At 49.0% G+C, this 22,862-nt stretch overlaps 1 protein-coding gene across 4 annotated transcripts in view; it reads left to right on the top strand.

Moving 5' to 3' along the window:
• SLC22A15 (solute carrier family 22 member 15) overlaps window positions 1-22,862 on the top strand; it is a 69,077-nt gene that overhangs the window by 18,287 nt on the left and 27,928 nt on the right. For all 4 annotated transcript variants that reach the window (XM_053655986.1, XM_037135115.2, XM_053655987.1 and 1 more), the window contains exons 3-4: window positions 18,616-18,748; window positions 19,378-19,542. In XM_053655986.1, coding sequence (XP_053511961.1) covers window positions 18,616-18,748; window positions 19,378-19,542 — 298 coding nt within the window. The remainder of the gene's footprint in view (window positions 1-18,615; window positions 18,749-19,377; window positions 19,543-22,862) is intronic.

Genomic DNA, 22,862 nt, shown 5'->3' with positions numbered 1-22,862 from the left:
GCAAAGGAGCTGGTAGAGAGAGGAGAGAAGGAATTGAATAGCTTCCCTGGCAGGTGCTGATGAGCTTTAAGGCTGCTTTGAGAAGGAAAGAAGAAAGGGCTAAGGTGACCCTTAACTCCCTACCCGTGAGGGTAGCTGTGTGTTCCTCTTATTGCCACTGGGGTAGATAGGTGAGTCTCGGTCTCTTTCGCCATCTGTCTTTGTTGGACTGGAACTCTGTGTCCCCTGCCTCTCCCCCTCCCTTGGTCCCTCCTCTTCTTCCTTCCTTCCCTCCGTCCTTATTTCTCTCTGCCTCTGTCACTGGGTCTTTCTGTGTCTGTTCTCTGTTCCTGCCTCTCTCATCTGTCTGTCTCTCTGCATTTACCTCCTGTTTTTCCTCTCTGCCTTTCTCTGCATCTGTCTCACTGGACTGCCTGTCTTGCCTTTCTGTCTGTCTTTCTCTGACATTCCTGTCTCTCTCCATTTCCGTGTGTCCTTGCTCTTTCTTCCCACCCTCTCTCATTTACATGTCCTTTTCCTCATTCCCACCATGCAGGTCCGCCAATGCACATATACATGGGCGTCCATGCTGTTGTCCACCTCGATTATACACACAGACTTATAAACATGTGGGACTTTCCTCCCCTGGTACGGAGACGCACTTATATTCTCACCTCGTCAGAAGGTCAGGCAGTTACCCACCTCAGAGGTCTGTGTCAAGGCACAAATATTCCCCGTGCAGAGAGTGATTACCTGTAGAGCAGTTTCCCGCAGGTGCTCCGAGATGTGTCCAGACCTGCGGGTGGGGGTGGGGCTGCCAGCTGCCCAGCTGGGTGGAGTCTGCGTGCTGTCCTGGGAACACTGGGCTCGTGGTTGGGTTAGGATGTATTATCTGTGGAGCGTCCCAGCTGCTGAACCGGCTGCTTCCAGCCCGAGTGGGCTCACGGTGCTCTGCACGGATAGCTGTGGCCTGTCCACCTGCTGATGGAGGAGTCATCAGGAGTCCACCTGCTGATGGATGCAGGTGGCATTCTTGCCACAAGGTGAGACAGAAGACCACAGTCCCCATGAGATCCTCCGTTGTGACAAGACCATTCTAATACTTTGCAAGGAGTTTGCGGGTGAGAAGGGGAGTTTCACAAGCCTTAGTCGATAAATGAGACTGAGGACGCAGATGAGCGTGCGTACCTTGAGCGCACGCTTGTGTGCTGCAGACTGAGTCCTGTCAGCAGCCTGCCCTGCAGATCAAACCACTGACATGTAGGGAAGTTGAAGAACTTTTCCTGACTCACATACTTACTAAGCCGCTGGTCTGGGATTTGATGAGCCCGAATTCTTTCCACTGTACCCGGGATTTGCCTGCTTTTCCCCCTTGATCTTGGCATTTCCGTGTAGAAAAGAGCTGAATGGTTTGCCGCGGTCATTGAAAGGACACGGGGTCCAGGGGCCCAGCACCTGTGCCACTTCTAGTTGTGCGTGGGGTCCCCAAAGGGCCTCTGTGAAGGCGTGGGCAGGAGCTCGGCTGCGCCCGGGGAGAGCCGGCGGAAGTGCGGGCGGGTGGACCGGTGAGAGCAAAGGGGAGCAGAGTGACAGTGGCGTGACAGCACGTGGTGCCCACACGGGGTCGAAAACTGAGCAGAGTAAAACGCACCAACCTGGGCTGCCTATTACCTGCTTGCTATTGCCTCTGACGGGGAGGATTCTAAGGAAGAAGAGCAGGGAATCTCAGCATTTGTATTGTGGCTGGCAGGTTAAACATCTAAGAATGCATGGTCTCAGAGTAGCCAGCTGACTTCACTCAGGGCCATACTGTTCGCAAATGGGGGACGTGGCCTTGGATTGCCTTTCTGCCCTGGCGTGTGACAGAGCAGGAACGGAGGCAGGACGGAGCCAGCCCACCTGTGACTCTGCCTCGAGCTTGCCTTCCCTAAGGTGACGCAGCTCCCGGATATTTGTGTCTGACTCAGGAGGATTCTGGCTAGCAAGCATCTACCCCCAAAAATCACACGGATACTAGAGAGGAAGTAATGATTCAGTTAAGCTTGTAACTGGTGCAGCCACTATGGAGAACAGTATGGAGGTTCCTCAAAAAATTAGAAATAGAGCTACCATACTACCCAGCAGTTCCACTTCTGAGTGTTTCTCTGAAGAAAATGAAAACACTAATACAATACAGTTGTGTTCACTGTAGCATTATGTATAATATCCAAGACATGGATGCAGCCTGAGTGTATCAGTAGATGAATAGGCAGGGAAGATATGATACACAAACACACACAGAAGAACATTACTTAGTTGTAAAAATGAATGGGATCTTGCCATTTGTGACAACATAGAGTATTATGCTAAGTGAAATAAGCCAGAGAAAGACAAATACTGTAGGATTTCACATATAGTTGGAATCTAAAGAACAAAATAAGCGAACAAACAAAACAGAAACGGACTCATAGACACAGAGACTACACTGATGGTTGCCAGAGAGGAGGCCGTGGAGGACGGGTTGAAGGTGAAGGGAAATAGGAGGCGCAGGCTTCCAGCTGTAAAGTGAATGAGTCCCCGGAGGGAATGTGCATCGTAGGGAATGGAGTCGGTAGTGCCGTGATGACTGTGTGCGGTGAGAGGCGGTAACCAGACTTCCCCTGATGACCACACCGTAAGGTCTCTCAGTGTAGAATCACTATGTTGTACGCCTGGAACTAATGTAACATTTTATGTCAACTATACTTTAATTAAAAAAGTAAAAGTACAACTTGGAAAAAAATTTGCCAAAACTAAAGGGTCACCCCCATGTCCCGCCCTTGAACATGAGATCTGTCCGGAAAAAGTCCAGCCATTGTTAATATAATGAGAATGGTTTGCGTGGCATTGAGGTAACCTGGCAGCCAGGGAGAGTGGACTGGAATGCGCATGTGTGAACAATGACGACTTCACTGTACTGGTCAGTGGGAGCAGAAGATGCTGTCGAGTGAGCATGTGTACTGTGTGGCCATCACATTAAAAAATGAGTGAGTAGAGCAATGAATCTGCACCACATTTTTCACTGAACTTGAACATTCCTCTGTGGAAACTATTGGGATGATTTGGGAGGCTGCAGCTCTGGGCAGCTGGTGCTTGGCAGCTTCATCACAACAACACACCTGCTTGTGCATCACGTCTTGTGCAGAGATTTTTGGCAAAACATCAAATCGCCCAGGTGACTCAGCCTCCCAACAGCTCAGTTGTGGTGCCCTGAGTTCTGGCTTTTCCCAAAACTAAAATCACCTTTGAAAGGGAAGAGATTTCAGACTGTCAATGAGATTCAGGAAAATACAATGGAGCAGCTGATGGCGATTGGGAGAAGTGTGTGAGATCCCAAAGTGCCAACCTCGAAAGGGACTGAGGCGTCATCGTCCTATGTACAGTGTTTCTTATATCTTATCTTTTCTTCCATAAATGCCTCTATTGTTCATAGTACATGGCTGGATGCTTTCTGGACAGACCTTCATATATTCAAATGCACGAGGTTCCTCTGCTTCACGTTCTTAGTGCAGAATATCATGTTTTCCCCAAATCCATTTATTTTATTTCATTGTACAAATGGAGTGTCCCCCGTCTGTGCTGCCATCCCCCCAAGAGTGTGTGAGTGACAGGTGTGTTCACACACTCTACTTGTGCCTTGGACTCTGCAGCCCTGTTTGGGTGGTGTCCCAAGTCCTGGAGTGGTTTGGAGCGGGTGGTATGGTGGCTCTCAGGTTTCCTGCTGCCATGACCATACGACAGGAGTCAACTGAGAAACAGAGGTGGAGGGAAGAATAACTTGGGTGGTAGTTGGGGCAGCCTGGGCCAGCAGTGCTGGCCCCTCCAATCACAAATCTTCCCTCCCAGTCCCTGTGCTGGGAGGGTGGTGACATCGGCCACTCGGCCTGCCGCAGTCACCTTCAGGACAGTGCAGTACAGCCCCCAAACAAGCCCTCCCCTTAATTTCTCGGTGTCCATTCAATGTCAATTCCCCCTCTAGTCTTCCAGTTGCTCCTCAGAACGTCCGAAGTGCTAACATTGAAACTGGTACCCAAGCTTGCCGTTAGGTTGGTGAATATCCTTAATACATAATCTGTAGTGTAGAGATAACATATGGTTCTTACCGAAACCATTTGGTATAAAGTGAGAATTTAAAAAATAAGTATAAAGTCTTGTTGACCTTTCATACAAAACTTTTGAAAGGAAATATCAAGACAGAGTCTGTGGTTGAAGAAGAAGGTGTTACAAATACGCATTGTACCAATCTCACCTGCCCCTTATTACATTCAGGTCAGGCCCTGTGGAAATTATTCATGGAGGGTTTTGGGAAGGGTGAGTAAAAAGCTATGTAGATATTAACTTTGAATTAATGCAAAAAACCCCCTCTAATCTAGGAGTCTTGGCTATTTTAAAATGAGTTAATAGCCATTGGGGTGAATTTATGTAGCAAATTGCTGTCTGCTATATTCAAATTATTCTCTGAGCTCTGGCTCATTCAGAAAGGACTAAATATCATGGAGACACACAATTATTATGCTTAATTAACGTTTGCCACCAAAAAAGAATAAGGTTGGAATCTTTAATATCATTATAGATAGAACAACTGAGATTGATTATTATCTGGAGATTAATATATTTTCCCCAAGCCATACCCTGGAGTCAAAAGACAGAATATTAAAACTATTTGAAAAATTCACTGCAATAATTGCTTTAGGGGCTAATTTCTTTTAAATGCCTTGCTTCCTTACGCCTGCACTACTGACTGTTATAGACTGCGCACTTCATCCATTAAGTGGTAATTCAGAGTGACAGCTACACTGAAATGAAGCAAGTTAGTTAATGACCATGAAATTGTTCCTGAACCACCCTGTCCAAGTTCTTCCTGATCCCAAAGGGCCTCTGATCACCTGGTTTTCTCCTGAAGGCAGTTTTCCTGTCCAAAACTGTAAATATTGAGGGGCGGGGAGGAATGCTGGACAGTGGGAGAGTGAAGTGGACTTGGAATGGTCATCCGAAGAGTTCAGGATATTTCAGAGAACAGTCACCCGCTCCCCGGTGGGTGGTGTGGTGCCCTCAGGATGGGGCTGCAAGGCTGGGGAAGCTGCCGTTCCTTCCCGCCCCTTCCCGCCCCTTCCCGCCCCGCAGAGGCTGTTGTGCTGGGAGTCTGGGAATGGCTCCTGCTCTGGTGAAAGGGCTCCAGTTTCAACACCACGGGACTTCGGGTGACAAGATGCTCCATCAATAAGCATGTGCCCAGGCTTTCGGTTGGCCACCCGGACAGCCAGAGGAGCTGTCATAGCCTTCCTTGTTCTTCCTTGTTCTTTAGGACCAAGTAGGCTGTGCCCAGGACAGCCACCGGGTCTGTCACCCTTGCAGGGAGGGCGGAGCTGGGTCTGGTGACCCCCACTGGGCTCACGATCAAGTCTGCCCACTGAGGAGGCCACGGCAGCCAGATGAGGGGCGCAGGGGGCCTGCCTGAGCCCCCTGCTGCACTCAGTGGGGACGTGGGGGAGCAGTAAACACACCGCTTTCACTTCTTGACCTTTGGGAAGTTTCCGTTTCGGGGGCGCACATTTTGCCTTTACAGTTTTTCCAGCCGGGTTTCAAAAAAAACTGCCCACTTTTCTTTCTCTTTAGTTTTTTTTCCCATGAAGGTAGAGGCTTAAGATAAAACCAAAGTATTCCATACGTCTGATTGGCTACAGGAAGAAGGAAAACCCCTCTAATCGCAGATTTCCCTCCAAGTCCCTGTGACGAGAATGCCACTCAGTGACTCCAAGGAAAAGGTGACTAGTTAGCGAGTTCTCCGCCTGTCCCTAAACTCACCACTTGGTACTTGACATTGGGCCATTGAGATGTTCATTGTCTGTGAAGATGCCCGTAAGACTGTGGCATTTACTCTTATTCTCCAAAGAACTCAGGAGGCATTTAATTAGGGCGGTGGATACTGTCAGGTGAGCACTTGGGATACGTACCTACACTTAAGAAGCTCACGCATTGCAGGGCAGAGAAAAGTAAGCAAGCAGTTCACCACACGCCACATTAGAAGCAAATAGTGACGACTGGCAGGAAGGAGAGCGTGGTCAGCCCTTCTCCAGGGGGTCGGGTAGGACTTCAAGTGACAGGAGCCGCTTACACTTTCTGTGTCCTGGATGAATGGGGCTCGTGGGGAGGGAGGGGACGGGGGTGGAGGGCAAAGGCGGGGCCTGTACAAGAGTAATCAGCACCAGGCTTCTTGGCAAAAGTGGACTTTTCCTTGGGGAGCCGTGCCCTCCCCTGGGGGCTGTGAAGATCCTACATCATTCACGCGTGGGTAAAGCAGTCATTCGCCCTCTGCAGGCCAGAACACGGACAGGACGGGCGCAGCTTCCTTTCGAGGGCACTGACCGAACCATCCTTGAGGAATCGTAGGGTACAGGGTCTTCATCACCCACCTGCCGCCCCTACCAGAAGAGGGGTCTGGGCTGAGAGCACATTTTTCAACTCTGGTTCCATGAAATGTGGCTGATACACAGGGGGGATGAATGGGCAGTGCAGGTCCCAGGAGGAAACTGAAGCAGAGACAGACAAACCTGGGACGGTGGCCGAGTCAATGGGAAGTCGCTCACAGCAGAGGCCGGTGTGTGTCGTAATTCTCAGCGCTCTTGCTCTGGAGTCTTCCCGTCATTCACGGGCAACTTAAGAAACCGCTCCCTAGTCTGTCGGGTGCATGCACAGGGAAGGGTGAGGCGGCACCGTGCTGTTCAGGGCAGGAAGGGCAGCAGGCAGCCTGGTAGGGGGGGTGGTTAATTGTGTCACGTGGATACTCAGGATGTCACATAGACAGTAAGTAGATGACAAAGGCTCAGGTAAAAAATAGAAGTTTTATTAAGTGCTATATTTTAAACCTGTACTGCAGAATGAGATGAATCTCCTAAAAAAAACCACTTTGGAAATCGAGTTTAAAATTCATTATTCTCTTTTTCTCACCCCCAGTCTTCTCCTGCTGTTTCCCAAGCCCACGGGCTTCCCGTTTGACACAGAACCTTCCTTTCCTTCCTTCTCCCTTTCCACCAGCCCCTGGTTCTGCTGCCCTAAGGCACAGGACCTCCTTGTTCCTAGTTTTGCTCCTAGTATTCAGTCAATGTTTCTATAGCTTCCTAAATGAAACACATGTTGAGGGTTAAATAATAGAAAATCGTTACCCAGCATATTGTAATTTCTGTGCTTTTGGTTTAACTCTCTCAAATATAATGCTTTATTCCTTGTTAGCTCCAGAACTCTTAAGACCTGACTAATTCAAGCATGTAATTCGGGGCACTTACAGAAGGCAGCCAATTGTTTCTCTCCCTCTCAGTCTCCCTCCTTTTCTCTCTCTCAAAAAAATAAAAATAAAAATAGGACTTTTCTTCAAGCTTCACTCAATCTGTGGTTGAACTAATTCACGTTAGTGGCTTCGGATAATACCCCACGCAAGACTCAGCCCAGGTCTCTATAACCAGCTTGTGTCCTTCCTTTCTCTGGGGCCCCCATCCGGTCCACCCTGTCCAGGGTCCCTGGCATGACCTTCAGCAGGACTTCCCACACCCACACTTGCCCCTCTGTTCCACTCTCTGTACGGCGGCTGCAGCCACTTTTCTTGGCATCCACCAGTACTTCATCCCTCAGTGGATGAGCCCTTTATTCTCAGCCTCTCAGTGATAAGAATTCAGCTATTAAGTAAAAAACCCTCCCCGTAATGGCCTCAACTCCCGTCACCTCTGCCCGCCTGCCGTTCTCTCTCTGAGAGGTGGGAGGCTCTGCCCAGCACCAGGCCCTGCGCTCACCACGGCATTTGCCGTATTTATGTCCCTTTCATCTTTTCTTCTCGAGGTACCTGCTGTGGGCAGCTGTCCGGTTGTGCCTGATTTCTGCAGATGAGTGAACAACTGTCCCTGTGCTTTTAATGCTGGGGCCCCGCCAATCCTTTTTGAAAATACAGGATAATTGATAAATTCATAAGTGAACTGATGAACTCTATCTTTCAGTTGCAGTAAGCGCATGACCAGAAATACAGGTGTGGGTTATAAAACAAAAGTAGGTTTAGCTGGGTCATCGGAGATATTCTGGCTTTACATTCCTCCTGTTCTGTTCATGCGTGAGAGAAGCAAAGATTTCCTCCTGTTTAATTCGCAAGTGATTTCTCAGTTTGAAACAAATTACTATAAAAAATTCATTCTGTAGCTCTAGAATTTGGCTTAACAGAATCATCACTTTAATAATCTCCAACCAATGAAGGGTTTGAGTGATTTATAAATTTATGATTTTTAAAATTTAAAGCCTGGTGAAATGCACATTTTTTCAAGAATATCACTCTCATCATTTTTTAGGTTTATCATAGTTTCATTTCTGATGTCCTGTGATATGCTGGCTTGGGTTTTAGCTTGGTACTAAATATTCATCAAAAGGGCAAAGAAAAAACTAACCACGAGTCTAGTCTGGTGGGCGACATCTTTTGAAAACGTTAAATCAGGTTATACCAGTCCATTTTCTCAAACACCGGAGGGGTCACTCTCCTAGTGTATCTTGTCTGAGCTTTGACAAAATAAAACTGTTCAGTTCACACAGCAGGTATGTGGTAGGTGTGTAAACTGCGTTTGAAACATTGTAAGACTGAAAACAAAACCAAACATTTCCATTGGAGTCTGCGCTGGGTAGGGAGGGGACGTAGAAAGCCGGCTGCGAGCGCTTGTCCTCAGTCCGGAGTCAGCCACTGTGCACCCAGCCCCGTGGCGGCTCCTGGGTTCCAGCATCCTTGGGCGCTCTCTTCAAACCTGGCGGGGCCTTCCAGCTTTTCTGTCCGTCATCCTGAAGGTGTTCCAGGAGAACCAGGGGAGCGCGGGAGCCCAGCCAGCACTGACCAGAGGAAGAGTCACGGGAAATCGCTTTGACACGGGAACTGACAGTCTGAGACTCAGAATTTGGAATTTGCCGGTCAAACATCCCTTGGGCCACTTGTTCCTAAAAGCGCCAGCCCAGCTGATAGCTGTCCAGTTGTTGGAAGGCTGGCGTTACGGGATTTTTGTTGGGTTTGAGCAGTCGTGCCAGTGTGGTCAACAGGATGCTTGGTTACGGTGCAGCCGCGCGAACTCCTGTTTATTGATTAAGCACAAAACAGATCAGCGTGGGCCCGGGCATCTTGGCCGTGTTAACGGAGTCGCAGAAATCGTGGTGCAGGGTAATCAAGCCTGAAGTCGCAGGCCAGGTTTGAAAGGCACAGGGACACCAAACCAACCCCAAGAACATGAAATGTGTAAAAGCAAATGTTTGAGCTCCAAGGCATTAAAAACCAGTGCTGTGGGCCCGGTTTACTGGCCACTGTGAGAGAAGGGCTATCTCCATGGTAAAGGCACGCCTCTCTTTTCTAGGCCAGCCTGATACTATTCGATTCATTTTTCAGTCTGGAAAAATGTCACCCTGGTCATAGCCTTGTGAGCTGAAAATTCTACCGCAGAACTATCCATGTGGCCCAAATAAATTTGTTTTTCATAAAACAGAATTTCTCCAAATTCCAGAACTTTTTCAGTCTCTTTTATGTGCAACTTCAAAGTGTAGTTTGCGCTTTCCTGTGCAGATCCGTACGTCAGGGCTTCTTAACATGATCTGGTCTTTTCTGCTGACTCAGGCCCTACTTTGTGACACAGTTTGGTGGCGGGAGGTCTTGAGGAGGTTGAGGAGTGTCTGGAGCGGCAGGGCTACTACGGCAACTGTGTCGGAAGAGTAGGGGCCAGCGGTCTGAGGGTGGGATATTCAAGACCCAGAGTCTGAAGGTCGTGTAGTTACTGAGGATGACAGAGTCCCGGACAGGGCATCCTAACCTGATCGTCTGTGAGAATCACCCACAGAACTTAAAAAATACACCAAAGCCAGGGCGCCATCCCTGTGTCTTCAGGAACTAAGATTCCTTCCAGCTTTGGACTTGACTGTCCCTAATATGTGTCTGTCTTCATCATGGCCTCAGACAGAGCTCCAGCTCTTCAAATGGACATTGCGAGCACTAGGATAGTAGAAATAAGAAAGGGGCCAGGGGCAACTCGGCTGTCCTTAAGGGAAGTCCCCAGCAGCTGCCGTTCATGCCTCTGCTTACGTCCACTGTGCAGAGCCTGACAGCGTGGCCAGAGCTGGTTGTGAGGGCAGTTGGGACATCACTTTCCATTCTGGGTAGCCATGTGCCCGGCTGAGCAGTCTATTCCTGTGAAAGAGTGGATCTTTCAAAACAGGCCAGTTTCTCTGCCACAGGAGGGTGCTGGATTATATAGACTCGCCATGTGAACTTCAGACGAGCTGCTGATTTTGAAGTGTGGTTACCCACTCCCATCTCAGGTTCTCAGGTCCGAGAAGCAGCCTCCTGTTGAGGGGACGTAGATCCATGAGTGATTTCCTCTGGGGACAACGACATTTCTATCAGGGCAAGAACGGAAAGGACAGAGAAGAATAGAGGGGATTTTTCTGACGCCGACCGACCGAGCACTACCTCCTCCGCCTTATGGCTTCCTTTTCCCAACGCGTATTCCAGGACCCCAGTAACCACTCCTTTGCAGCCCCCGGTGTCTCTCCCCCTCTGCTGTACCCCGGGAAGCCACCCACTCTGTGCTAGCTTAACTGCCCTCCCCCTCCTCATCCCGATCACTGCAGAGGTCAAGGGCGCATCCTGCTGGCCTGGCCGGCCCGCAGCGTTTCCCTTGAATGGGCCATGTCCCACTGAGGGGATTCTGTACGAGGACATCTTCCTGCTTAGACTTCCAGCCCTTCCACCTCCACCCTGTCAGCTGTTGACCTCACTTGGTATTTTCAGTGAAAGAGAAACAAAGCCGTGAGGCCTGGAGTTCCTCCACTGCCGGCCTCGGAGCTCACGTTCTGCCTTTCTCTCTTGGAGAGCGTCACCTCCCTGCTTCTATGGAAGGCGGGCCTCTTCACTTTGCACAGCCAAGCCCACGCTTCCTGGCTTTTCTCCTGCATGGATATCATCTCCACTGGGTCGCTCTCGTCGACATGCACACGTGGTAAAAAACACACCGACAATCTTTGACCCCACACATCTGTCAAATTCTGTCTCATTTCTTGGCTCTTCTCTGCGGCAAAACTTGTGGAGGCCACTTTGTACACAGCTGCTGCCGGCAACGCCTCAGCCTCCTCCAGTTCCTCTACCATGTCCCATCTGGCTTCCGTTCGCACTCCACCGAAATGCTATGTTAAGTGTCCAAGTATAACTGCTCTTCCCTGTCCTCATCTTGACCTCTAAGCAGCGTTAGACATGCCTGACCACCCCTTCCCCCCGGAATCAAGCTGGTTTTTCATACCACACTCCCCCGTTTTCCCGGGTTCTCCACCTCCTTTTCTGTAACGGGTTCTTCTTTTACTCACCTCTCACTGTGGAAGTGTCCTGGGCCCTGTCCTGAGCCTGCTTCCCCACCCAGAGGTTCATAAACCCTCACGTCCTCTCCCTGGAGCTCAAGACTCATATCCAAATGATACCTTGCGTGGCGTCTGCACTTGGAACTCTCACCCCCTGCTGCCTTCTCCATCTCGGTATCTGTCACCACCATCCACTGAGCGGCTGACGTTAAAAACATAGATGACATCTTCGACCCTCCCTTCCACTCCTCCCTCCAGCTCGTCTCATCATCAGCAAGTTCTGCCTTCAAAATTTGTCCCAAATTTGTGTCATTCTCTCCATCACTGTTGCGTCCGTCCTGGACCAAACCGTCGTTGTCCCCTGAGCCGCCGCAGCGGCCTGCCTGCACCCACTTTTTCCATCGTGATGCGTTCCCTGAGAGCGGCCAGAGTGGGCCTTAGAAACGTACACCCAACAATTCAGCGTCTTCCCTTTGCACGAGAACGAAATCCCAGCTCCTGACCTGGCTCAGGGCCCCGAGTGGTCTGGCGCCTGCCCCCCTCCGGCCTCCTTCTTACCGCCCCCACCGGAGGCCTGCTGACGTGTCTTCTCCACCTGAGGCCGTGGCACTCACTCTAATGTTCCCTGAACAGCTTTTCAGGGTTGATCGCTCTCCCGTCATTCGGGCCACAGATGTCACCTCCCCAGAGAAGCTTCCCTGAATACCTATTTAAAGAGGTTTCCTCCCACTCTCTCCCCGTGTGTCGACGTGTTTAATGTCTGTCTTATTCCACTGGCACGTGCTCTCCACAGGAGCAGGGACCACGTCTAGCTCATGCGCATCTGTATTCCCAGTGTTTAGAAGTTATTAACCCCTCCTAGAGACTAATCAAATATGTATCGAATCCCTAAATAAAACAAAATGTCTGGGATGTAGTTCATTTTTATTTGTCCTATCACTTCCATCACTCTCTTGCTGAAATTTTGACGGCCACCAAAAGCAGAAACTTCCTGATTTTCTAGGGGCCATTTCTAGGGGCAGTGCCGCCCAGTTTACTACTTCTAATCCACGAAGGGCTAGGCAAACCAGTCAGTTAAGCTTGTTAACGCATGTGGAGGACAGGAGAAGTTAGTAGTAGTTAGCGAAGTTAGCACAGCGCCTGGGAGGGGCGCTGTCCCTGCTTATTTTCCAGAGCCGAATCTTGTTGCTGTTGCTGCTCGCAGGTGTACAGAAGCTGTCTTGTCAAGATCTTCATCGATTCAGTCTCACAGGATATGCAAGAGAAGGAGAGAAGTTCAATTGCTTTGGGCCATAAAGTTCAATTGCTTTGGTGGTCAAAGCATCATGGGAAAGGAACAGCCCGAAAGGGGGAGAAGGGGGTGCCTCCTTGCAAGTGTTCGGGAAGGGCTTTTCATGACCTCGTCTTCGCTGACTCTGGGAAACAGGCTGCGAGGGGGAAGGCTGAGTGTTCTCTGAGGCAAGTCTACGACCCAGGTGGACTTTCATCCTTATAACAAAGATCACTTTACCCCAGGACTGGCCAGGGCTTTAGATCTCATGGCATTTTGATCAGAGGGTTACTTTCTCTTTAAGCTTATACGTTTCCCTAAAGTAGAAGATAATAGCGCTCAAGGGATGTTTTTATTGTGGTAACATATCCACAACATAAAATGTACCATGTTCATCACTTCACAGCGTGCGGTTTGGACGTAAGGAACATGCAAACCTGCAGAGGATTATCTCGCGTTTGTCTGAGCCAGACGGGTAACAATTGCCGGGAAGCAAAATCTCAGTGGAGTGAGAAAATGCCCTGGAGAACGGCAGTATTGCAGCTGACCTCATACATTGGAATCGGAGGAGGAGGCTTTCAGGGGGGTTGCATGAAATTCACTGGTGGTAGATTGGGGGGTGGGAGAAAGTGAAGTGGGGAAATCTCTGGATTGGACAAAAAGTCAAATGGAGAGACACCTACTTTTACATCGGTGGGTACAGGAGAGTTAACAGTGAACCTTCGCAGCACACGGAGATGGTGTTCGGGGAACAGGCAACAACCAGGGGCTCTGTGGTCTGTGCTCTGGTGGAAAATGGTGCCTGAGGGGCCCCGCACCGTGCGGTGGCATTCAGCAGGCTCACGTTGTATGACCGTCACCGCCATCCACCTCCACAAGGTCCTCATTATCCGGCGCTGGAACCGGTGCTTTGACTGCTCCAGGAAAAGGGACACCCTCCTCTTCAGACACTTCTGGCCGGTGTGGACGGAAAGGGGCCAAGCACCAAACCTGACAGACTCCTGGGAGGCCTGCCTGGTGGCCCTCCAGACTCGGAGACCAAAAGGAACCACACAGGATGGTCTGAAATGAAAAGACCCTAACTAAAAGCAAGTCATGACGAGTAATCTGTCCCAGGCCAGTATCTTCCTCAACAAGGGTTGATCGTTGCCTTAACCGAGCCTGTCTGTGGGTCTTTTTGCTTCTACGATAACCCTCCTCTGGAACGTGTGGGGGTAGCTTCCTTTCTCCAGACCCCTCAGGACACAACCATTGCCCCAGGGCACCAGACCAGGGACCCCTTGTTGTTACTGGTATCGTGTTAATTGTTAATTAACTGTCCCATGCCCACCACTGTAAATGTGTGTGTCTGTGCCTCTTACTTTTCATCCAGTCCCAGAGAATCCCCCTTCCTCGCTTTGCTTTCTCCTACCTCCCTGACCTACCACCAGAGAATTCCATGTAGCCGCCTTACATCTCCCCCTTTGAGTCTGACGTATAAAACAAGCAGTAAAGCTGCCGTTTTCTGGAACATTTCCTCAGTCCATTGAGATTTTACTTCCCAGCAACTGTCGTCAGTTTGGCTCAAATAGATGCATAGAAATTCTGTACAGGGTTGGACATTTCTTAGGTCGACACCACCAACTGTGTGTGTGTGTGTGTGTGTGTGTGTGTGTGTGTGTGTGTGTGTGTGTGAGTGAGGGTGTGGGGGTGTGTTTCACATCAGGCTCTCCTGCCACACCAGCTGGGGGTCCAACCATTCCATTCAGTTGGGGCCCCGTCTGCCTGGAGTGGACATTACATCCCACAGGGTCAGGGCCTGGTCCCACAAGGCTGCTCCCGCCGCCCCCTTCAGAGGCCGGTCTCAAGTCCTAGTTGCCACCTGCACTCCTGATTGGTGGACACTGAGTCAGGGGTCCCTACAGCTTCCTCCCTGAGTTAGGTTAGCCTGCGTGGGCAGCCCGTAGTAGAACTCAGGAAAACACGCCACTCACCAGCTCACAGGTTTATTAGGGAAGGATATGGCTGGGACACAGCTGGAGAGGGGCACAGGGCAGGGTGTGGGGAAAGAGCACAGAGCCCCAAGTCCTCCCTGGGCGTCCCACCCTCCCAGAGCTTCCGCTGGTTCACCACACCCCGAAGCCCTTGGAAACCCCACCCTCTGGAGCTTTTATGGAGGCTTCATTACGTAGGCGTGATTGATTAAAATATTGGCCATTGGCGACTGAGTCGACCTCCAGTCCCTCTGCCCTCCCTGGAAACCTAGAGGGTGGGGCTGAAAGTTCCAACTCTCTCATCCTGGGCCTGGTTCCCCTGGCAACCGGTGCTCCATCTGAGGGGCTTTCCAGGAGTCTCCTGAACATAATCGGGTGTGGTGGAAAGGGGCTTGTGTAAACCACAAGACCTCCCTGTCACTTTTATTGCTCTGAAGCTTTTTCAGGAACGGACAACAGAACCAAATACGGTAACGAAAGATGCCCTTGTGGCTCTTGCTCGGGAAATTGCAAGGGCTTCAGGGGCTGTACGCCAGGAACAGTGAATGAAGACCAAATACACATTTCTTATCCTTAAGCACATCACACTCATTAACCTAAAAATAAAAGGCCTTAAGCAAGAAGCAATGAGCATTCATTTGAGATCCAAAAATAACAGCTATTCTCAAAGCACTGATTCAGGCAGAACCCCAAATAGTGTTCTGATTAGGGGGTGAAGGCAAGGGGCTTTCCTGAGAAAGGGAAGGGGAACAATTACATGAATATACAGAGGGCATTTCTGTATTGCTGAGCTAAGGATGCATTTTCATAGGTGCAAATGAACTAACATAGTGATGCTGACTAACCGTAAAGAATGACTTTAGTTTTCAGTCTGCAGTCACAGCAAACAGCTCTTGGGGACATGAAGCCACTTCAGGCCCAGTCCACAGGTTATTTTGCCTCCCGCTGGAAAGGTTTGAGGACCAAGACTTGCAAGGCATTTCCCCTGTTCATACTTTTCACACATTTGTGAAGTAGAATCATACAATATTGGTCCCTTTCATATGAGGAAAGAGTGAAGAAAAGGAAGATAAAAAGTAGACACTTTACCAAGCTGCTAAAATTAATAACATGATGAAAGTCAAGACGTGAGGACTCTCTTCTAGTTCTAACTAGCCTGGGACCTTAAGCATTTTTAAACTTTCCAGTCGTAGGTCTATGCCTGGATGTACCTCTGGACCCCCAGGTAACCCTCCGTGTACCTGCCAGAGGACCCCCGAGTCCAGACCATCTGACCGCCCCTTGGAGGACTCATGTATACCTCCCCCTGGCACCTGACGGCCTGACAGCTGACCGGTACCCGTCCCAGACCAATCCTAAGGCTAAGAATGCAGAACGTGTAATTCTCAAGAATGCACTCTTTATTATAAGAACTTTTCTTTCTTCCTTGGGACACTTGTGGACTCTTACCCAGTTGTGTGAGTTAATCTCCATCACTTAGTTTTGGCAAAACCTCCAGACTCTTTTTTTTTTTAAATTTTTATTTTTTTAATTGATTATGCTGTTACAGTTGTTCTATTCCCCCCTTCATTCCCCTCCACCCTACCCCCCCATCCCCACCATTACCCCCCCTTTAGTTTATGACCATGTGTCTCCAGTCCTTTAGATTCTATATTTCCCATGCTATTCTTGCCCCCCCATCTATTTTCTTTCTACTGTCTATGCTACTTATTTTCTGTACCTTCTCCCCCCATCTCCTACTCCCACTCCCCTGTTGCTAACCCTCCTTGAGATCTTCATTTCTATGTTTCCACTCCTGATCTAGCTGTCCTTTTAGTTTGCCTTCGTTTTAGGTGTGGTTGTTAATAACTGTGAGTTTGTTGTCCTTTCACTGTTCATGTTTCTTTAACTTCTTTTTCTTAGATAAGTCCCTTTAACATTTCATATAACAAGGGCTTGGTGATGATGAACTCCTTGAATTTGATCTTATCTGAGAAGCACCTTATCTGTCCTTCCATTCTAAATGAGAGTTTTGCTGGATAGAGCAATCTTGGTTGTAGGTCTTTGGATTTCATGACTTGGAATACCTCTTTCCAGCCCCTTCTTGCCTGTAAGGTCTCTTTTGAGAAATCTGCTGACAGTCTGATGGGGACTCCTTTGTAGGTGACTGTCCCCTTAGCTCTTGCTGCTTCTAGGATTCTCTCCTTCATTTTAATTTTGGCTAATGTAATTATGATGTGCCTTGATGTGTTCCTTCTTGGTTCCAACTTCTTTGGTACTCTCTGAGCTTCCTGGATTTCCTGGAAGTCTATTTCCTTTGCCAAATTGGGGAAATTTTCCTTTATTATTTGTTCAAATAAGTTTTCCACTGGTGGCTGTGCCTTTCCCCCTTCTGGTACCCCTATAATTCGGATATTAGAGCGTTTAACGATGTCCTGGAGGTTCCTAAGACTCTCCTCATTTCTTTGAATTCTTGCTTCTTGACTCTTTTCTGTTTGGCCATTATTTGCTTTCTTCTGGTCCACTCCATTGATTTGAGTCCCAGTTTCCTTTTCATCGCTATTGGTTTCCTGTGGAATTCCGTTCATTTCAATTAGTTTCGCCTTCATATGTTTCTCTAATTTGTGGCTATAATCAACCAGATCTGTGAGGATCCTGATGACCAGTGTTTTAAACTGTGCGTCTGAGAGTTTTGCTATTTCTTCATCGCTTAGGTCTATGGGCTCAGGGATTTTGAGAATCTGCGACATTTTTGGTCTGTTCTGGCCCTTTAAGTGTGAGAAGCGGTGCCTTGGAGTCCCAGGTCGCTGGGTTGTGACGCTGTATGTGGGGGCGTGGTCAGAGCAGGGAAATGGCGGCGCCCTCTACTGCCGCTTGCCGCAGGGATGCCGGCCCCGGTCCAACGGCCCACTCCCTTGCCTGTCCGCTCTCGCACAAATAGGCGACCCCAGTCAACACGCAGCACCGCTTCCCCGCTGTCTCCTCCGCGGTCGCTCGCCTGGTCGCTCGCTCGGTCGCTCACTAGGTCCAACCCTGCGCCTGGATTCCGCGTCTGGATTCTGCGCCTGAGCCCGTCTGACCGAGTCCTCCTGTGCAATCCCGCTTCCCCAGCCACTGGTTTCGCCCCTTACCGGTCAGGCTGCAGAGTTTGTTGTTAACGGACTTCCGAAAAGTTCAATTTTCCGTGTTCTGGCTGTGTTTTGTGTTGCTAATATTTAGTTGTCCCTAAACTTGGTTGTGTGAGAAGGCACGGCACATCCACCTATACCTCCATCTTGGCGGAAGTCTCACCTCCAGACTCTTTTCAGGTTTGTTTGACAGTCTTCTTATGTTACTTATCATGGTGTCCTCAAGGTGTGTCCATGTGGTAGCTTGTCAGAATTTTATTCCTTTTTAAGGCTGTATAGTATTCCGTTGTAAGAATATACCACATTTTCTTATCTTTTCTTCTGTCCGTAGACACTTGGGTTGGTTCCACCCGTTGCCCATGATGAATAATGCTGCTCCGAACATTAGGGCACAAACAATCTGCTTGAATCCCTGCTTTGAGTTCTTTTGTGTGTATACCCAAGACATGGAATTACTGGATTATATGGTCGTTGAATGGTTAATTTTTTGAGAAAAGTGTTTAAGAGATTTTAAACCCATTAACCTAGTGGAGAAAAGGGACGTTTATTTACTGCCTCCTGTATGTCGTGTACTGTGTTAGGCGTCCGAGAGTTGCAAATGCAGGGGCTTTGTAAGAAGGACAAACAGATGTGTGAGTGATAAACTGTTGTGCACTCTACTTGTGCTGTAACGTGGTGTGTGTAGGGTACTCTGGGATCTCATTACAGTAATAACGATTTCCGGTGTTTCTGGAAATAGGATCTTTTTGGATGTTGTCCAGGACGGATGCTCTACTGAATTCTGGTTAATCGTGGGCCATGCAGCAGAGAAGTTAGGGTGCACAAGTTTCGTTAGGCGTGTTTTTTTAAGGGCTAACTCCATCCATCCAGCCTTTCACTGATCTAAATGTCTCCCTTTTGTCGTTCCTTCCTCCAGTGGTTTTTAATTGCCAACAGATCGTACAAAGTGAGCGCAGCGAGCTCTTTTTTCTTCAGCGGCGTGTTTGTGGGAGTGATCTCGTTCGGTCAGCTTTCGGATCGCTTCGGGAGGAAAAAGGTCTACCTCACAGGTAATCCGTCAGCGTGTTCAGGAGCTGAATTAGAGGACAGATTTCCCAGGGGAAGCAGTATGGGGACCCTTTCCTTCCGGTTCTCAGGGAATTGCCATGTAGACACAGAGCCGGGTTTTATGACACAGGTAAGAGGCCAGACAGCAGCCAGAGGTGACTCTGGCATCGCTGGGGACGGCCTGACTGCCGCACCGTGAGCTTTCAGACGTGCTGGTGCCATCGGCACCCCCAGATTCTAGTTTATGCCGTTTCCAGGGAGAATGAAGATCGAGACAGCCTGCTAGATCCATTCCCTCCTTCCTTGTGTTGTTGGCTCATTTCAAATGAGCTCTGCAGGACTCGCTGTCATTCTCTTGACAAGCTGAGTATGAGCCAGGATTTTGTAAATTTCCAGCATTTTTGTGCATAATTCAAAACTGTGCATGATGGACAGAAATCACCTTGTAACAAAGAAAGAGAAATCTCAGTTTTTATTGACAGTTTTAAAAGAAATCTTTTAAAAAACAAACCAAACGCTCAGGACATTTAAGTTTACCAAGACAATTTTAGAAACTCATGAATAAAATTGAATACTTCCCTCAAATGCTGTTTTGTCTCTGGATTATTGAATACTGTTACTCTCTTTCTAGGTTTTGCTCTTGACATCTTATTTGCTATTGCAAATGGGTTTTCCCCCTCGTACGAGTTCTTTGCAGTCACCCGCTTCCTGGTGGGCATGATGAACGGAGGGATGTCGCTGGTGGCCTTTGTCCTGCTGAACGAATGTGTGGGCACCGCCTACTGGGCACTCGCAGGTACTGCTTCAGTCCATGCATGGGGGAGGTGGTGAGCTGCTCCTGAAGATTGCAGGGCACCAGGGTAACCGGGAGCCTAAAAATGCACTCGGATGTGAAGTGCTCTGTCCAGCTATTAGACTTGCTTTCCCAAGCTGGTCCTGTCTGACCGTGATCGAGTCATTTTATTTGTGTTTCTCCATAGAAAGTCTCCCCTGGGGCCTGACTCCCAGAGGTGAACCTGTCCCCATCCTTGCAGGCGGCCTCAGATTATGGGGAGAATGTCGATTTCCTCACAAGGACGTTCACTGCTTTTACCCTAAACTGAAAAGTGGTGCAGACAGGAAATATTGGAATCGCCTTCCTCAGAGCCTTCTTATCATATGTTATAAATCCGTGTCTCATGGATCTTTCTGGCTTTGACAGTCTGTTCAATTCAACAGATGGTACTTGTTGGAACATTTCTTTACTGTTTTTTTTTTTAGTTTCAACCTTGAGGCCATAGTCTGTATTCTTTTTAACCATCCGATCACCTTCTCAAGAAGTAAAATACCACAGCTGTGAAAATTTTCCATATTAATATATTACTTATTTTCCCCTTGTATAAGTATCTTACCACAAAAAGAATTGATGTCCACTGTAAAATAAAGTCAAGAAATACAGTCACGTACAAAGAACACATGTGGTCCTCCCCAGCCGGAAGCCACCACAGTTAACACATTGCTGTGTGTCCTTTGAGCTTTCCTTTGCCTCTCTGTTCCACAAGACTTATCTAGTAAACAGACCCTCCCACGCACCAGACTCTGCTGTTTCGGGCACGTGGGCTAAAAGGGTGGACACAATGGGGTAGGTGAGGGTAGTGACTTTTTTTTAGGAGAGTTTTATTCACTTAATTGATCCAGTATTTACAGGGGGTTGAGGAGTCGGGCTGTGTTCCATGCAGAGGCAACTGCCATGCCTGCCAACTGTCCCCTCAACCCCCTCCCAGGTCACTATATACAGATAAGGGGCCTCTTTAGATCTCCTTCTAAGCCATCTAGCCGAGGCCATAGGGCTATATTTGGGGGCTGAGCTCCAAAGGCAGTGCTAGGCCCATTACTCCTTGGCATCAGGCCCGCTGGGAACATGGGGACTCCAACTGGTCATCTTGGTCCTGCAGTCCCCCACCCTGAGTGCCTTGCAAAGGCTGAGGGAGCTGGCGTGGCAGGGAGAGCTGAGTGGGGCCAGTTTCCTGCAAGCAGCCCTGTCTCTGCTGCCCCCAAGGGAAGGGAGACGAGGTAATACTGAGGGGATGGGCAGAGGCACTTCTGAGCCCCAGGCTCCAGGGACAGAGTCCAGGAGCCCAAGGCAAGCCCACTGCCAGAGCCACAACACTGAAGGCAAAGAGCCCCAGAGCCTTGCTCAAGGGGAAAGCAGGCTTGACAAGCCTGACTGGAGCCAGCAATGGAGTTTACAGGCCACCAAGCAGCTCAAACACTCCTTTCTGCTCAAGCCTGGGACTACAGCAGGTTCTCACCCCACCCGCACTGGGACCCCCCACTGGTTCTCATGGAGCTTATGTTTTAATCAGGACAGGCAGAACAGACCTGAGGTAGTAATTTCAGAAAATTTTAAGCATGGTGAAGAAAATTAAACAGGACAATGGACTAGACAGTAATTGTGGAGGACAATTATATTAAATAGCATAAATGGAGAAAACTTTGATGTAGGTGTTTGATCTAAGACATGAATGGTGAGGAAGACCTAGGTGTATGAAATTCTGAGAGAACATTCTAGAAGGATGGAATGGCAAGAACCAAGGTCCTAAGGCAGGAATGAGCTGCTTTGAGGGCCTGCCAAGATGCCCGTGGTGTAGTGCAGAGTCGGGAGAAGATTGGGGGAGAGCAAGTCGAAGGTCCTGGATGATTCGGGGCCCATGATAGGCTGAGTGAGAATTCGTTTTGTCCTCCAAGTTCGAGCCAGTGGGTGAATTAACTAGAGGAGTGATAGCATCGTACACACAGAAAGATCTTTCTGGTAGATTTTCGAAGAATGGATTTCGGAGCAGCATGGGTAGAAACTGACAGGCCATTCGGGAGCCTGTTGTGGTTGGCCCTGTGGAACTTGGCAGCGGGAAGCGAAACCTGACAAGGTGGGGCGTGGAAGAGGAGGAAGGAGGGTGCATTGGAGCTGGATTTGTGTGGGAACATGACTTATGAAAGAATCAGCTGAGAGGGGACGAGGAAGAGGAATCACGGAAACTTCAAGACTCACATTTAAAAACTGGACAGGGCATCGGTGTCATTTACAAAAAGGAAGTCATCACTATCCACTGTTTTCTCAACTGACTGATGTTTGATTTTTACTGCTGCAAACTGAGCAGGATTGGCAGACTTGACGTTAACTTAGAATAGGCAGAAAAGAAATCTGAAAAATAGGCATAATATCCAAAGGCCCATAAACAGTTACAGAGCCACTTCTGGTACCCCAGAATGCAAAAGGGGTGGTTTGAAATGTTTATTTTTAATTGAATGTTTAAACCAAACGACCCAGAGCCTTACCTCTTCTCCGACTCTACATCTAATCCCTGTTGCCATTCACACACAGCTGCTTGCTGGGCATTCGCTGTGAGTGTGGATTGGCCTCTTAAACAAAATGGACAGCTTTCTTTCACCTAGAAGATCTCCATCACCTTCTGGGACCTCCATCTATGGCAGTGTCATGACAGTTCTCAAGGTCATCAGACTAGAACCTTTGAATCATGTCCTCGTGTCCCTCATATCCAGGTGACACCAAGTCTTACTGGTTGTGACCAAGAGGCAACACTGTTAACCTGTGGGTACGGGGAAATCATTTGGCTGACATGACCAAACTGCAGAAGAGCTGGGCCTTGGAGGTGCCTGGAGCCTGGAGGTCAGAGGCTTCTCACCTCCGTCCTCACCCTTTCTGAGAACCTTCCCCTGCTCAGGGATGCGCCTAGCGGCTCTCAGATCTCACAGTCCTGGACAAAAGCTCTGACCACCCAGCTGGGGCCACGCCTGCAGCTGGGGGGGAGCTCTGATTGGCAGCCCCCACGCGAGCCCCAGGGAGGAAGTAAGTGGGGGCCAGCTCCCCAGAAGAGACGAGAGGTGTACCTGGAATTAGAAGGCAGTGCTGCGTGGACTCACTGCAGGAGGCTTATAAGTGGCTCTTCTTCAGGGAGGGGTCACTGGATAGGAGGGGCCATGTCCATGTTTCAGGAGGAAGGAGGACAAATGCCCCTTTGTACGGCATGCATTATTTTGTCTGAAACAGACAACTACCCTTCAAAGTAGGTATTATTATTTCTATTTAACTGATGAGGAACCTGAGGCTCAGAGATA

This window comes from Artibeus jamaicensis, unplaced genomic scaffold (genome assembly GCF_021234435.1).
Source record: "Artibeus jamaicensis isolate MK-2021 breed Jamaican fruit bat unplaced genomic scaffold, CSHL_Jam_final scaffold_1689, whole genome shotgun sequence".
Taxonomy (NCBI): Eukaryota; Metazoa; Chordata; class Mammalia; order Chiroptera; family Phyllostomidae; genus Artibeus; species Artibeus jamaicensis.
The sequence above is the reverse complement of the archived record's forward strand: the minus strand, read 5'-3'. Positions and strand labels throughout refer to the sequence as shown.